Source organism: Limulus polyphemus, unplaced genomic scaffold, assembly GCF_000517525.1.
Source record: "Limulus polyphemus unplaced genomic scaffold, Limulus_polyphemus-2.1.2 Scaffold3336, whole genome shotgun sequence".
Lineage (NCBI taxonomy): Eukaryota > Metazoa > Arthropoda > Merostomata > Xiphosura > Limulidae > Limulus > Limulus polyphemus.
This window is the reverse complement of record NW_013668946.1, coordinates 56,198-73,232: the sequence shown is the minus strand read 5'-3', so window position 1 is coordinate 73,232 and position 17,035 is coordinate 56,198. Positions and strand designations below refer to the sequence as shown.

The 17,035-nt window shown below is 36.6% G+C and overlaps 1 protein-coding gene across 1 annotated transcript in view; it reads right to left on the bottom strand.

The window, feature by feature from the left end:
* The window catches only part of LOC106469173 (origin recognition complex subunit 4-like), a 99,354-nt gene that overhangs the window by 27,202 nt on the left and 55,117 nt on the right, over nucleotides 1-17,035 (bottom strand). Inside the window, exon 7 of the mRNA XM_013929637.2 lies at nucleotides 8,915-9,023. Within this exon, the coding sequence (XP_013785091.1) occupies nucleotides 8,915-9,023 (109 nt within the window). The remainder of the gene's footprint in view (nucleotides 1-8,914; nucleotides 9,024-17,035) is intronic.

The following is a 17,035-nucleotide window of genomic DNA, read 5'->3' as shown; positions in this document are numbered from 1 at the left end:
GTAAATTTTGATGACAGTTTTTGAACTATTCACCTACATTTTCATTGTTTATCACCACCTAGATCCCATTGACCAGTTAATGAATTATTTTAACCCACCTATAGTTTAGTTAGAAAACCAGTTAAATTATAATAGTTTGAGAATGTAGTACTTTTTGCCAATGTAAATATTTTGTTATAAATCACCTATTAGAAATAAATAAAAATTACTTAATGTACTACCAACAACCCTACCCAAAAAGTAGTGTTAAGTTTCATTGAGATTTCAAGAGCAAAAACTTCAAAAAGTATAAAAGCCCATATGTTAGTATTATATTTCTTGCTTTTTATGCATATTTTTTATTTATTGTTACAAAAGTAACTTACCAGGTTGAATAAGAAAACTTAAAGGAAAAAAAAATAACTTGTGATAGCATGTGCTCACCAGAAGGTGATGAGTGCAACATGACTGTAATTTGACAATACATGCTGGTAACAATCCTTTGTTCACATAAAACTGCCATGCTGTGATATATAGCTTTCACCATACTGTAAGTGCAGCTATAAAGCATTAAAGTTATAATTTTTCAACACTGAAAATGTATTTCAGATAGGTACTTATCTCTGTTCATATAAATAGCTGTTCTCGTTCAGTGCTGCTCTCTATATGCAAAAATATTATATGCATGCCACAAGCCTTCTATCTCCCTTCCATTGAAATTGACTCACTGCAATGTGTCTCTTAAGCAAATCATTATGCATAAACCCTCTACCAATAAGATGCATGTAACTCCCCATATTAATTCTAATGAATTATCACTTCGCGTATTGGCAGAAGATGGAAGCACCAGTTTTCAGTGGGGAGGAAGGATGGGAAGTGCCAATCGGAAATACATTTTCAGTGTAATAAAATTATAACGTCTTATACAGAACATTACCTCCTCTCACATAAATAGCACATAAATAGCTAGAATCCCACATTGAATAGGTGGAGGGACCGGTGCAAGGGAATGATGGAAGTACCCCCAAAAGCATCCCAAGGGCACCCCTGGAAATGAGAGAGTCATAGGCATAGATCTGATGGGGGGGGGGGGGGACAGCACCAAATCTGAACCAGTTATACTCTTTGCCCATCGTAAAAATATGTCACATACACGGACAGAAAACAGATAAGCACCTCCAATTTGGAGAGAACTATGGCTGGAAAGTGATCTGAGCCCTGCAACACTTGTGAAACTCAATCCCAGAAATTATAAAAATGGCTAAAATGAAAAGGATGTGCCCATAGGTGTAGAGTGGTTAGGACATGACAGACTATACATGGCAAGTCAATTACAATCCAAAATTTTTGAGGGGGTAGGAAAGAGGATCATACTGTTTTCACCTCAAGTTAATGAGACCGAAGGGAATGTAGTAGCCCCCAACTCATAAACGAGGCACATGTGAATATGATAAATTGATAGATCAACCCAGGAACCTAACATCCGGTATCAAAAAGATGTCTACATAATGTAAACCATCTCCCTCAAAAGTGAAATTGACCGGAACCACCACAAAAGCATTAACATCCTCGGCATATGAAACACCAAGGGAGAGCGGAAGGGAATGAACTGTAACAATCTGCAATTACCTCCACCATGACCCACAACACTGATGGAGGATAAATGAGGGAGAATATATACATCTGTAATACATGTGTGAAAATATATGTTGATTGGTTCTACTCTAAATCCTAAACCAAGCCACTGGGAATCGACATTCACGTGAGAGTACGATGAGGGCTCCCAATTGAAGGGTGACCCGCAATTCTGATGTCTCACTCCCAGTTGTTCTTATGATTCATATTGGAGGATATCACATCATCTACCCCAGCAGATCACCACTGCCCTACTCACAACTGAATGATTTTATAACAATTTCTATATTTTTTTTGTATTTCATTAACCATTTAAGGGGGATGCCTCCACGGTCCACCACCCCAGCAACTTGGAACTAGAAAGTGGTAAGGACTCCAGCAGAAGAAAAGGGAGTAAAATGTGGTGAAGAGTCAGGAGGAATGACATCACCTAAGAAAGTGCAATGGGTGACCACAAAACCCATTTATAAAAGCGGACCATACCGATTTATTCAATACAAGGAATGGCAGAGATGGGAAACTGTCCCTTTCTGCTTTACCTATGTAGTCCATGGGTGGGTACAGTCTGGGATGGGCAAACTTATGAAGCAATTCTATCGCAAAGATAAACCTACAAGTGTTCTTGTGGAACACACCATCTCTGCAGTGTGCATTGCATGGCCATGTAATTATAATATGCAAGATGACATGGCTTGACAGTGTGTATATTTAACCAGTTAAAGAATGCTTGGTCAGGCACCACTCACCACACAGCAGGATCCAAACAATGAGGATTAATTAAAGGGAAAATGGCCCCTGAAAAGGAAAAATAATAAAATAAATTAACCATAGTCTCACTGAATTCTAATATTCTAGAATAATGGCTATAAGCAGAAAACGATAACCCAAAGAGGAAGAAACCACAATATGATGCAAATAGTGAGAGAGAAACATATAATGGGTAGTTGACATGCCCAACTGAAGAAGTACCTCCAAATGATGAAAAAAGTGAAATGCCAATTAAAAGATAAGGTGTTGAATAGGGTGAGAAGACACTCAGAACAAAGTATGGGAGGAAGATAATAAAGAGAAAGAAGCCAATTGAATGAAGAGCTGAACCAAACTGGTGAAGGAGGAAGGAGAAAGAACACAAAAAGTAGAAGGAAAAGAAAACCATGCAGGCAATATACCAGAAAAGAGCAGGTAAGGACAGAGAAGTCTAATCAGATCAGGATAAGGAGAAAGGTGTGAAATAGAAGGACAGAAAAGTGGCTAAATGGAGAAGTTATCCTCATGAGCCCCCGGAGTGTTAATATGGAAAAATGATCTAAAGAAAGTAGTAGATATCTAGAAGGATAGCAAATGTGAAACATCAATGGCAAATAAACAAACCACAGACATTCCCAGACAAACAGGAGAAGGAAGGGAGACATAAGGGAAGGTGAAACAAAGAGCTCAGGAAGACTGGTTTGAATATAGGTAAAGTGAGGCAGTGCAGGAATAGATTAATACCTCCATCAGGAAGGGCAGTCTGCCATGGCGGATGACAAATCTGGAAGGAACACATCAACATTGAAAGTGTAGGAGAGGTAAATACCTGCCAGATCAGAAAATGAAAGGTGTGGGACAGGACCACCCCAAAATCCAAGACTGAGGAGACAGAAGAACCCCAATCCAAAAGTCAAGAGAGGAAATCCACATGACTAAGAATAGTGAGTTGATCAGGGGAAAACTCTGGACCAAAAACAAACAACAGAAAAATTCCATTTGCATTGAGAAACTTCCATCTAGGAAGGGCAAATGAAACAAACCAGAAAAGAAGCTAACTGTTGGGAGAAGCTGGATCACCTTGCCAATGAACAGAAGAAAACCAGGCATGAAGACGGAAGATCTGGATGAAACACCAGTGACTGAGGAAGAAGTTAGGAGCTGGAGAAGCTACAAAAACAACAGCTGGGATGACCAGGATAGAGTTATTAGCAGGACTGAACACATAGTGTCAAGGATGAATGAAATCACTCTGAGAAGATCCTTTGAATGGGAGGATAGACAAATGTGTAGGTCCAATCTAGGCTGAAAACATTCATAGTTAGAGCAAGATGATGAAGAACCGGTGACCAAAACTAAAGCAATTTGTGGTTACAGTACGAAGCAAGAGTACCCCACTGAAGTAACAGCCACTGGAAAACAAAAGGATTGGGAGACTACTCCTCAAATAAATGTTGTCTGGACAGGAATCTGATACATGACAAGAGCAAAAACACCAAAAACATGACACACAATGATATTGATATCAAGCATGTGGGTCTAAAAAGAAGATCTAATGTGTGAATACAGAGAGATGGAGAACAGGTGCTGCCCAGTTCATTCAGATAAGCAACCCCTGAAGAAAAGTCAGAATGGATCATAACCAGACAATTTCTGGCCAGAAGTAGAAATTGAACCAAAACACGACTTGCAGATAGAACCTATAGGATGTTGATAGGATAAGACCTCTTGACTACAGACCAAAATTTCCAAATCTTCCAGTTGATCAACCCACACCACCCATCCTTGAAGGGATGCAACCCTGAAATGTGAAAAACCAGATTAGGAGAAGAAAGTCGAACACTCGCCAACGTGTGAGCCACATTGAACCACCAACACGGATCAATAACAAGGGTAGGAGTAAGAGTAATAAGAGCCAACAAATGACCCCTATGAAATTCCACTGATCTTGAAAAACCCACAAAATAGACCACATATGAACCTGACCTAAGAAGATATGGGCTACCATGGAAGATCACATCCCCAAAAGCGATAGAACTTTGTGAACAGTAATCAAACTGAAAAACCATCGAAGAGGAAGAAAGTGGATCCAACTGAGATGTGTGTACAAAAAAACCAAAAGGACAAGATATTGGATAGGTCACAGTAAGTACTTCTCCAACTTGATTAACATTATATAGCCACCTCCAGGAATAGCTGATAAGGGTAACAGGTAGACTACTGTTTGGAATGAGCAAACACTAGCAAGTTGACCAAAAAAGAGGAAAGTACAACCTGAGAACATATAAGGGGTGAACGAATGCTCTGAATGCCTGACAAAACATACAGAGCAAAAGCAAGTTCAAAGGGCAGTGAAAGAAACAGAGAAACCACCCCATGGAGAATAAACCCAAGAGAGGGTCTTGAGTGATGAAATATTGTGATGTGCAAATAATCATTCCTGATATTCATCTTTGTCATCGATAAACCTGGAGAAAAATCCTGCCTAAGGGTGAGAAGCAACTCCAAGATAAAATGAGGTAGATTGTAAATTACAATGAGGAAGGACAAACCTAGTACACGCCACCAGTCTCTGGTTTGGCATGAAGACAACAAACAGCCTGGAATAAAAGCTTGGAGAAAGATGATAAACAGGTGCAACAGCCTGTAGAGACAGAAAACCCTGTACTGTCTCGGACAGATGCAGGCTGGTTGCAGTATCCAAGTCTTGGGAAAGGAAAAGGGTACCAGGGACAAAGAAGGTGGGGGAAAGAAACAGTTGGATAAGTCCTTCTAATAAAACTTGGAACTGTAGTGAAAGATCACTAAATGGTAACAAAACATAGTCAAGCTCCCACTGGACCAAAACCCTCTGGTTAGTCCCCGGTACTGTTGGCAATATGCCCATCAATGTGGAATAAAACGACAAGATAGAAAAACCCGTGGAAGAGGGCAGAGACAGGTAGGACCATGATAGGAAAGAAATAGGAGCATGTCATGGCTCCAACTGCAAGAAATATACAACCAAAGAGGAAAGGGGTGATAGATTACATATGAGATTCCAAAGTCTCAGATTCATGATTGAAAACATATCACCTAAAGAAAATATACAGAAAACCCCAAAAGAAAGAGGAGACAAATATACCTTAGACAAGGTCACATTGTAACCCAGAAAACCCAAACTACAGTGAAACCACGTGTATAAAACAAGAGCCAAATATGACAAATGAGCCAACATGGAGGTAATAAGGAATCATAAAAAAATGGGGAACTGGATAAGACATAACATATTTGAGAAATCATGTCAAAAAATGAAGTATTATGCCTATCTGACTCTGCAGAAGGGGTAGGGAAAAATATGGCAAAATCCAGTGGTATAAAAAAGGCTATCAAATATTCATCAGCCCCGAACAGGTTCGGTTTCTTCAGGAGGATTAGTGGGACAAGTTCAGGAGAATAAGGGTGATCCATATAATGAACGATTTCACGATGGATAATAGCAGAGAAATCCGATGATGAGTCTCACACACCTGCAGCCTGTGAAAATAATGCTAGAGGTATAACACCTGAAATGGGAACATGAACCTCAGAATTCATTGCAGAAATATGTAAATCAAACAAGTGTTTGAGATAAAATATGTGAGCGTGAGAAAAAAAATAAAGACTGGGAAATGAAGTTAAAAAGAAATTTCTTCAATGTAAAGAAAAATAATAATAACAAAGAAATCCCACTTCAGAAATTAAACTATTAAAATAGTGATTTCCACAAAGAGCACCAAAAGGAAAAACATCTGAACATGAATACTGACAAACGAGAAGTGATAGTTCGGTACAATTGAATAGAAAAAGTCATATGCAGTCTTATTGGTGAAGGGTTGACGCGTGATGATTTGCAAGAGACCCATTAGAATTCACTGATTCTAACGGAGGGGAGATGGAAGGCTTGTGGCATGTATAAAAAATTTTTTTTGCATATAAAGAGCAGCGCTGAACAAGGATAGCTATTTATGTGAGTGGAGGTAATGTAGCATATCCAGTGGTAGATTAAATCACCTCAGGGCTCTGGGACAGTGAATAATATGGACCTTCTCATGCCTGTTATTTTTGTTGTAAAAGACAATCATTACTTCATGGTTAAATATACACATTGGTTTACAGATGTGTATACTTATCTTAATCCTATTTTAATAATATAAATCTCATTCAAAAAAAGTTATTCATAACTATAGTAAAAATTTTAAATAGCATTCCCAATTTAAAAGAAACATTTTTAAAACTCATTTCCTTTCTAACAATTCCTAGCCTAAAATTTTTTTGGGCCCCATTTCCTCACTGTCCCTGGGCAGCTGACCCATTTGCCCTCCTGTTAATCTGACACTGGATATCTCAGGAAATAGAAAAGATAGGAGATTCACATTTTATATTCTACCTTGTCAAAATCAGTAATTTGAGTTCCTTATTTGTAAGATTTCTTTGAACACAACTGACTTGGTTATTATAGCAAATAGCGTGTGATTATCTGTTGCAACATGCACTCATTCTAGAAAGCAAAAAAAAAAGAGTAATTTAGATTTATTTCATATATTCAACTTTTCATTTTACCCTATATTGCATATTTTGCTACAGTTAGTTTTAAGCTAAAGAAAATAACAAATAAAATACAGTTTTATAGAAAAAATTTGATATTCATTTATAAAGTTCTAGAGGTTATGCAAATGAAATAAGAAAACCATAGCATGAAAAAACCTATTTCTATTCTTCACATGAAAATCACCTTATACTCAGAATAGTCAGAGTTCGAGTCAAACTGACTTGATAATTTCCAACCAAATCTTCAGTAAAAATACTTTACTAAAATAATGATTTTTATGTATACAACATACTTGTAATGTTTACTAAAAGCTTACCAAATTTTGTGAATTATAGATTTTGAATTACAGTGCACATTAATTCTTCAATACAAGATCTCTCTAATGAACCATTCCCATGCACATAAGGTTAATAGACTTAACTGATCATACAGGCTACTAACTGTGACAACAACATTATTTACTGATCTATATGTATAACTTGATCTATGAAAATTACCTAATTATTGAGTTTCAAAAATCCTTCAAGTACTACAGACTTCTAGATTTATTACATTACAGCAAATGGTAATAACAATTGGGTTTAATAAATTTCACATTAATAAAATTTTCAGACTATTTTGCAAGATATCAACCAATAAATTATAATTCATCTTAGAGCTGAGTGATTAACAGGATTTGCTAATTGATTAATAGATGGGCTTATTAATCTGTTATATTCAACTAATTGAATACTGTCACATAAAAGTAATCCTTCTACTTTCAGCTCTGCTGTTATTTTTTCCAAGGAAAATACAATTAATCCCATTCTCTATCTACAAATTTTAATATGACTAATAAAACTATTAAGCTCTTGTTGATGAAAATAAATATTACTTCATGACATTGATTACACACCAGAAGAATACTAAACCTAACAGTGACTACTGAGGTTACTATTAGGTACAGATTAATTTAGTTACATATGCTTGGTTTTGTGGATCTAGTTTGTAGTTATATATGAACAGAAGTATATCAAGGTTCTTCACTGTACAAAGGAACAATAAACTTAACATCACATACCATTTCAATTGTTAGAAGTAGAAGAAATAAAATCATCATGAATATAAAATTAGTCATTATTCTGTAATACCATATTTGCCCAAATATAATACAAACCCAATTTTTAAATGTTAAATTCAAGGAAATTTGTCTTTTTTACATATCAGTTGTACAAAATGTATTGAATAGTTTCTAAATACAGTAAAAACTATCAATGTATAAAAATATGTTTGGAAATCTTCCATTGAAACTTTTTGTGTGTCAATTTCACAAAATTTATTGAAAAATTTATACGTGGTAATACACTAAGCTAATCATTCATCTTCACATAAATCACATCATCGCAAAAACTGTCGCTACCATTGGATTTGCTTCCTTGAACGTTTGCTTCATCCTCTTCTGATTCCCACAGCATGTCATCTTCCATCCCATCCATTGCTTTGGATATGCAAGATTTTTTTGAAACCTATAATGATGCTTCAATGATTTTAGGTGGTAGCTTCTAGTAAAATACCTAACAAAACTGAATGTGCATGAATATAATGTGCAGTAACTTTTTCAGGTGTGCATTATATTTGAGCAAATACAGTACATATTCCAGTGTGAAGTTAATCAAACATATATTATTCTGAATCAACAAAACTCTGATTCTACACTTCTTTTTTTCGATTTTATTTTATTCCTATTTTGAGAGACCAGCTTCTTTACAGACTCAAGTACTTCAATAATATTTATATCCAAATCTAATTTAGAGTGTTACAACACTTTCATCTTATTTATACTCGGTTTGTTTCACTAGGAAGATCAGCTAAGCATTTAATGACTCTATAGATTATGTTGCTATGATACAGCATCTAATAAAACTATTAACAAAATAGTTGTTCTCAGCTTACTGGCTAAAAGAAGTGAATACAAGTAAATAAAAATAACAGAGTATATTTTACCTTTTAACATGGAAGCTTTTGTGTCCACAGTTTGCAATGCCTGAGCATCAATGAAATTACTGGTTTTTAGAAAAGGATGCTTGTCACTTATCTGGCTGACTGACAAAACCTGGAAGTTGGAAAATATATATAAATTCATACAGAACCCTAATAAAAAGAAAGTAATATAATTAACATATATAATTGAATTCTTATTAAATTATTTCTTTTTTATTCATTTTTACAACATCAAGTATTATAAAACATCACAGGCCCATAAACATTTTTAATGTGTAGTAGAGTTTCAACTACACGTTGTCTGTTGTAAGCCGAATAAGTTAAAATGCTTTCTCTTAGTGTAGGGATCTCAGATTGACAATTACATCCAGCACTCAAGAAATACTTCCAGCACTCATGCTTTTAATAACACTTGAATAATAATAATAAAATGGAAACACCCAATTTCTGCTAAATATTTATTAATATATATTATATATCTTAGACACTAATCTATTACATTACCAGCAGAATCTGTTAATGGAAACATATAGATCAAAGAAATTGGAAAAAAATATTTAAATTTTCATTGTGCTCTTCCATTACATATTTACTAACTTAAAATGAGCAATGATTTGAATGACTTGGTGTTATTACGTTATGCATGACTTTCTTACCTTCAAATAATATTTGAAAACATAACATATTTGATTAATGCTCACCATTTGTAAAGAGAAAGATTTATGTTGATCCCAATGATAGTGGGAGAAGTTTCAAAGTTACCAAACAGTTCATTATGTAAGAGAATTTAATATAATGTAAACTTTGAAAAGTTTTGTTTATTAAAACAAGCTTATAAACACTCAGAAACAAAGACGTATAAGTAACTAGGGGGCTTAAGTCTGAAGTAAAAGAACCACCCTAGAAGAAAGTCTTTATGCATTCCACAAGTCTTCTGCTCCCCTCCATTGGAATCAAAATATTCCAACTTGACTCTCATGTAAATCATCATGCATCACTTCACCACTAATAGGAGCATGACATAAAAGATGCATGTGACTCCCTCTTTATGCCTCTACCGAACTATCACTTCAAGGTTTGATAGAAGACATAAGCACCAGAGGAAAGTGGGGAGGTAGGATGGGAAGTGTGAGAGGAGGGAAGTACCTATCGGAAATACATTTTCAGTATAGGAAAATTATAACTTCTGATACGTACTTCCCTCCTCTCACAAGATTAGTTAGAATCACACATTGATAAGGTGGCGGGACCGGTGTGAGAAAATGACAGAAGTACCCCCTGAAAGTGTCCCACGATATACCTGGAAATGTGAGAGTCAGATCCAAAGATCTGATGAGGGGAACTGCACCACTTCTGAACCAGGTATACTCTTCAGCCATCCATGAAATATATAGTAGATAAGGGTGGAAAAAAAGAGAAGCACATCCAAGTGGGAGAGAACTGTGGCAGGATAGTGATCCTAAACATGTAAATATATGTTACTCAATCCCAAAAAAGTATAAAAGTGTGTAAAACAATGGATGCGCCCCTAGGTGTAGAGTGGCTAGGGCACGACAGACCTCCGAGGTAAGTCAACAACATCCAAAACCCATGCCGCTGGAAACTGACATGACACGTGGGGTTAGGATGAGGATCATACCATCTTCACCTCAAGTTCAAGAGACCAGGGGGAATCTAGAACCACTCCAACTCCTGAGCATGACATGCGTTAGCTTTGATCTATTGATTCGGGGACCCAATATCCGGTATCAAAAGGATGTCTATATAAAATAAATCAACAGCAAAATTGACCACAACCATCCAAAAAGCTATAAAATTCATGGAATAAGATACAAGGAGGGATAGCAAAAAGGACAGAACTGGAACAATCCCCCTTACCTCCACTGTGACCCAAAACACAGAAGGTGTATGGTCAAGGGAGGAATATAGACAACCATAAATATGTGAGGACTTATGTTAATTGAGTCTACTCTAAATCCAAAATCCAGTCACAGGGTACCGTCATCAACGTGTATTGCATATTGGAGGATAGCATATTATTTAACCTACTCTAACACCACTAACCTACTCTGCATTGAATGGTTATAGTCATCTTTGTGTGAAACCCATTCAGGAGGGTGTCTCCACTAGAAGAAATGGGAGTGAGAATGCAGTGGAGATTCCAGAGGAATGTCATCACCTTTATTTTGAAAAGCAAGACCATACTGATTTATTCAATATATGGCATAACAGGGATGGACAGCTATACCCTTCTGCTTTACTCATGCAGTCCATGGGTGGTACGGTCTGGAATGGGCAAGTTTATGAAGCAATTACAACACGAGGTTATTTACCTATAAGCAATCCTATGGAACACTACATCTCAACAGTGAGCATTGCGAAGTCATGGAAGAAAAAGCACAAGCCAGCATGGCTGTAAAGATTTCAAATTGAAGAATACCTAGTCAGGCACCACTCACCACAGAGTGTGATATATATAATGAGTAAATGAAGCAAGGGCCCCTGAAAGGAAAAGAAAAGTATGAATACAAACTTACCCAGTCAGAGTCGCACTGAAGCCTGAAGAATGGCCACAGGTGGAAGACGAAAGCCCAATGAAGAAGGAACTGCAATATGGTGTAAAAAATGGGAGACAAACATATTAGGTATATTCCTGACCAAAAGATTTCCTCCAATGGCCAAAGAAGATGAGATGCAAGGTAAAAGGTGAGGTGTCGATTCTGATGAGAAAACACCTGGAACAAATTACAGAAGGAGGAATAAGCCAATCAAATCAAAAGTTGAACCAAACTGGTGAGGGAAGAAGGTGAAAGATCCCAAATGGAGGAAGACTGCCAAACGATAGAGTTGGAAATGGGTACCACAAAAGGAAGCAGTGCAGGCAATGTAACAACTAAGAGTATGGACCGAACATAGAAGTCTATTTGGATTGGGAGAGGGTTAAAATGAGATATAGAAGGAAGATAAATAGGTGAAAAAGGAGGAGTTACCCTCCCTAGCCACCAACGTCTTTGGGAGGAAGGAGTGATCCAGACAAAGGAGAAACTAGGTAGGGTGATAAAGTGTATGTGAAACATCAATGGCAAGTAGGAACCTCCGAGTCACAGAACAACAGAGGAACACTTTCCATTTGCGCCGATACACCTCCATTGAAGAAGGAGGTATGGAATGAAAAGGACTCAACACAGAGTGGTATGGATGAGAGAGATCATCCGATGAAGTATTCAGATACGAGAATAAATATAAAGGAATTTGTGAGACCAATCCTGGCTAAAGGCATCAACAGCCAGAGCCCGAGGATAAGGTACCAGGGGCCAAAAGAGGGGTAACTTGTGATTAAGGTATGTGACAAATACATCTATATGGGAATAACCCCACCGATTTCAAAGCCACTGGAAAATGAGGGGATCTAAAGACCAGTCCATCGGATATATTTGGTCAGGGCAGGAAAGATAATCTGCTACTAGATTGAAAGCACCCAGAAAGTGACACGCAATGAGATGAATGTGGTGTGTGTGGGCCCAATATAGTAGATCCAACATTTGAAAACAGAGAGATCTCGACTGGATGCCCCCTTGGTGATTGATATTTACTACCACCAGAGAATTGTCAGAATGAATTATCACCAGACAATGCCTGGTGAAAGAAAGGAAGTGATTCAAAGCCAAATGGATTGTAAGAAGCTCGAGGACATTCCATGGAAAGATCTTTCATCATCAAACCTAAGACACAAAGCCTCCTGGTGGTTGACCCATGCACCCCAGCCCTGAAGAGATGTGTCTGTGAAAAGATATGTGCATGACTGAGGAGGACCAGTGACATCATTGAAGACCACATCCACAAAAGTGATAGACTCTCACGAGCAGAAAGTGGCATGGTGAACTAACAGTTCCATGGAATGAAGTCTTAGAGGAGAAGGTTTGGCCTAACTGAGATGAGTGTAGAAAAATACACCCAAATGGATTAGATATTGGGTAGGACAGAGGAAGGACTTCTTCAATTTGATTAACCAGCCCATCTGAGCAGCCATTAGATGAAGCTGGCAAGTATGGCTGGTCAACTCCAGTTTGGAATGAGCCAGAAAAAGCCAGTCATCCATATAATGGTGGAATTGCAACCCCAGAGCATGAAGATGGCAAGTAAAAGCTCTGACCACCTGACAGAAAACATAAAGGGCAGAAGCAGGCCTAAAATTGATAAACCACCCTATGATGGATGAACCAAAGAGACCATGGTGATATAGGGATGTGGAGATAAGCATTGGCAACATCCATCTTGGTCATCCATAAACCTGGAGAAAATGCCCTCTGTATGGTGAGAAATGACTCCATGGTAAAATGGGGCATTTGAACGAATCGATGACAGACTGCCAGTCCTCAGTTTTCTTGGGTACAACAAAGAGTTGGAATAAAAACTGTGAAGGATGTAGAATAAGTTCGATGGCCTGCTGAGATAGTAGTTTCTGAACTGCCTCTGACAGATGCTGGCTGGCCATGGCAGAGGGAAGGAAGCGGGTATAGGAAATACAGGAGGTGGGGGAAAAAATGGGATCACAAATCCTTCCAATAAAACTTGAAGAACCCAATGATCCTTCAAGAAAGGACACCAGTGATGAAGAAAATTGGCAGGCCAAGCTTCCACTAAACCAGAACACACCAGGTAGCCACCAATACTGTTGGCAACATGACAAGCATCACCAAAGAAAACAATGAAATGAGGCACCCTGAGAAGAAGGACAGGTAAGGGTTGGGAGGAAAATGGTAACAAATGCCATATTAGGCTCTGACTGAGATAAACGAGCAACAAGTTTGGAAAGGGTAGACTGTTGTTGTACAGATGCAACTCATGATTTCAAAGATTCAGGGATTGTGTCAAAAACGTATCACTGAAAAAATAGGGCCATATGTAAATCCCAAAGATAAGATGATGGTAAATGGACGCGAGTTAATGTTGCATCACGATCCAGAAGGTCCCAAAAACAGAGAAATTACGTATGTAAAGCCAGAGCCCCAGATGACAAATGAGCCAATGTGGAGGAAAGATGGGAGAGGATATCCCCAAAAAAACCCTTCAGAATTTCGTTGGAGAGCCTCAGAGAGGAGATGAATGATAGAGAGATACCATAAAAGAGTTGTGAAAGTAAGATGAAGGTGGGAAAATTGGGCATAGGAGATTCGGAGGTAAACCGGCAAAATGTAACCTAACAATTACTAGTCCAGAAAAGGACAATCTGCACGATGATATGCAAGAGTAAACTGATCCGAAATGCATGGGAGGTGAGGCATGCTAATTCCATCACTTAATTGTGAGCCAAATTGGTCAGCATATTCAGGTAGGGGGGGGGGAAGACCAACTAGGGATGGGAAGATTGATCACGTAGTAAGGAAGGATGTGGTTCATAAGAAATAGGGGAAGGGATAAAACGTCACAAAATGTAAAAAGACTGTATTAGGCCTAACTGTGTCCTCAGGGAAAGACATGGCAAAATAAGGAGGTGGAAATAGACAATCCAAGTCCACATCCATGAGCTCCTACCTCACCCCAAAAATATGTTGATATCACTTTTATATTATTTCACAGTAAGTATCCAGCTAATTCACTTTTAACATAGCTAAACAAACAACATCCTAGCATTACACTCTCCACTGAATTTAAGAATAAGTTCAAACTCTTATTTCAAGACACTATAGTTCTGCAAAATGCTTTAGGTATTGACGGTAGTTACTTTCATAAACAGAAAAACACTGGTCTTTATCATAATTATGAAAGTTTCATATCTAAATCATTTACACAATCTTATCAAGGTTCTAACAACTTGAGCATATAAAGTTTGTAATAACTTAACTTACTTTAAATATGAGTTATCAAACATTATTTGGGTTCTTGTACAGTTATTGATGAAGATGTCAAACAAATACTAATGAAACTAAATAATGTTAATAATTCTTAAGAAAGTCGATAAATGTTCAATAATTATCATATCCCTTATCTAGGTAGAAAATCCTTGTTATTAAAATCCAAAATTAGTAAATTATTTAATAAGGTCTATCCTCAAATACACCTCAGAAGTATCTTTAGAAACTCATTTCAGCTAAGAAACTTCTTCCATTTCAAGGACAAAATCAATAAAATGCAACACTCCCTTATCGTTTACAAATATAAATGTCCTCCCTGCTTGAAAAACTACATTGGGTCCACTACCAGATGCCTTCAGCAAAGGATTGTAGGACATCATACTTCTTCCATTTATAACAACTAATATGTGTTTTCCAGCATGCTATGGAATATGACTGATATCAAATCTTAACAATATGACATTCAAGGCAACAGGTGAAAGAACATTAAGATTCAACAATTTAAATTTTCCAACTTGAAAAAACATCATGGAGAAATCTTTTAACATAATAATTAGAATATAATTTTTGAAAAATTTTTAATTATACCAGCTCATAAATAATTATATTGTCACTTTGCAATGAAAAAATAAGATGGTTAGAAATATAAACATAGTTGGATTAATTATTTTCCTGGTGTATAGTATCATGTAATTAACATTGTGGACGTTGACATCATTATAAACTTTGTTCTATCATTGATGACAAAATTTCAAACACAATCTTTACTATATACTTTAATATTGTTGTGGTTAACTTTCTGTCTTGTAATTTCATTTCAATATGCATATATCCAATTAAAAAAGGTGTTCAAATCTCTATTCAGAATTAAAAAGAAAGTGCTGAAAAGCTATTTTTGGGAATCAACCTTCCAAAACTTGTTTCCCCGATTTATAAACTGGATGTTAAGATTAATTCAATTTTCTCATATTTCACTTTATCACCTCAAAATGTGTCATGACCCTGTAGCCACCATCTTAAGATTTACAGCAAGTAGATGACATTTAGAGACAATAAACTGGAAACAGCTAATTTTAAACATATGTACTTATTTTGAATAATCTCTTATACGTCCATGCTGATTTTCATGTAATTCAGTAAAACTAGTTCTTAAAGTCCTCAAAATTCCCTTTTTGGAGCCTCAATATGAGCATTTTGAAAATCTCAACATACTTAGTTTGGATTCTCCTTTACATGCACATACCAATTTTTATGTACATCAAAAGATCCTGTCCAGATAGCTTACAAATTCCCTTGACCTACCATACTGGAAATCTAATTTGATAATTTCCAAAACCTGAATTTAGATTGTTTTGAATGCTTCTTACATATTAATAAAGCATAAAAGTTCAGTCATGAAAGCCCCCCCCCAAAATAAATGTTCTCCCATTTTTAGGGTTCCTTATCAAAACTCTTAAAAAATGCTTTTATATTTTGTGGGGGTCAAAAACCCACATGCAGAATTTCAAGTCGTCTTTTAAAACACTATGGAGAAGAGCAAAACTGAGATTTACCATACATATTGTTGCATATCTGCTCATTTGTTGATTCCCGGTATAAATTCTTTACGAGGAACTTCAGCAATACAAGTTTGTTCTTAATTAAAACTAGTTTATTCTTTCTCGATACAACTTTGTAATACACAGTAATTTCACAATCAATACGTTTCTCATCTCTTTATTTAACAGCCTTTATTACACACGCTATAAATCACAGTGATTCACACACTTTACTTACGGTGCCTACTGTTCGCTTGACTCAATTATCTATCTCTATATGCTAAAAAAGAGGGCACCTCGAACAAACTCGGTCCTCCCCAATAATTCATTATCCTTCCAAAAACTCCAGCGAGCGTGTTCCCAGCATCACGCGGCTTCCATTGTTGTAACAATATATTGTAGAAAATAATACTTTGTTTTTGGATTACAATTTCCAATATGTTTAAAATAGGAATCTCTTAAGAGCTGAGAGATTAGTGCTAATCGGTTAATCGATGGACTAACTTAACAACCACATCTAATTTATCAATTAGTACACTATGCACCCTACAACCTATAGAAGTAAAAAATAAAAAAAAAGATTGTGTATTACAATCTTAACTTTTTCAACCACTGCATTATTCCAACCTGGCATTAATTTTCCTATTTTCTTTTATATTGATTTGGGTTATCTGTGCTGTGCCCACCAAAACCTTTTTTTTTTCACAAGAAAATTTTATGGGCATTTGCTA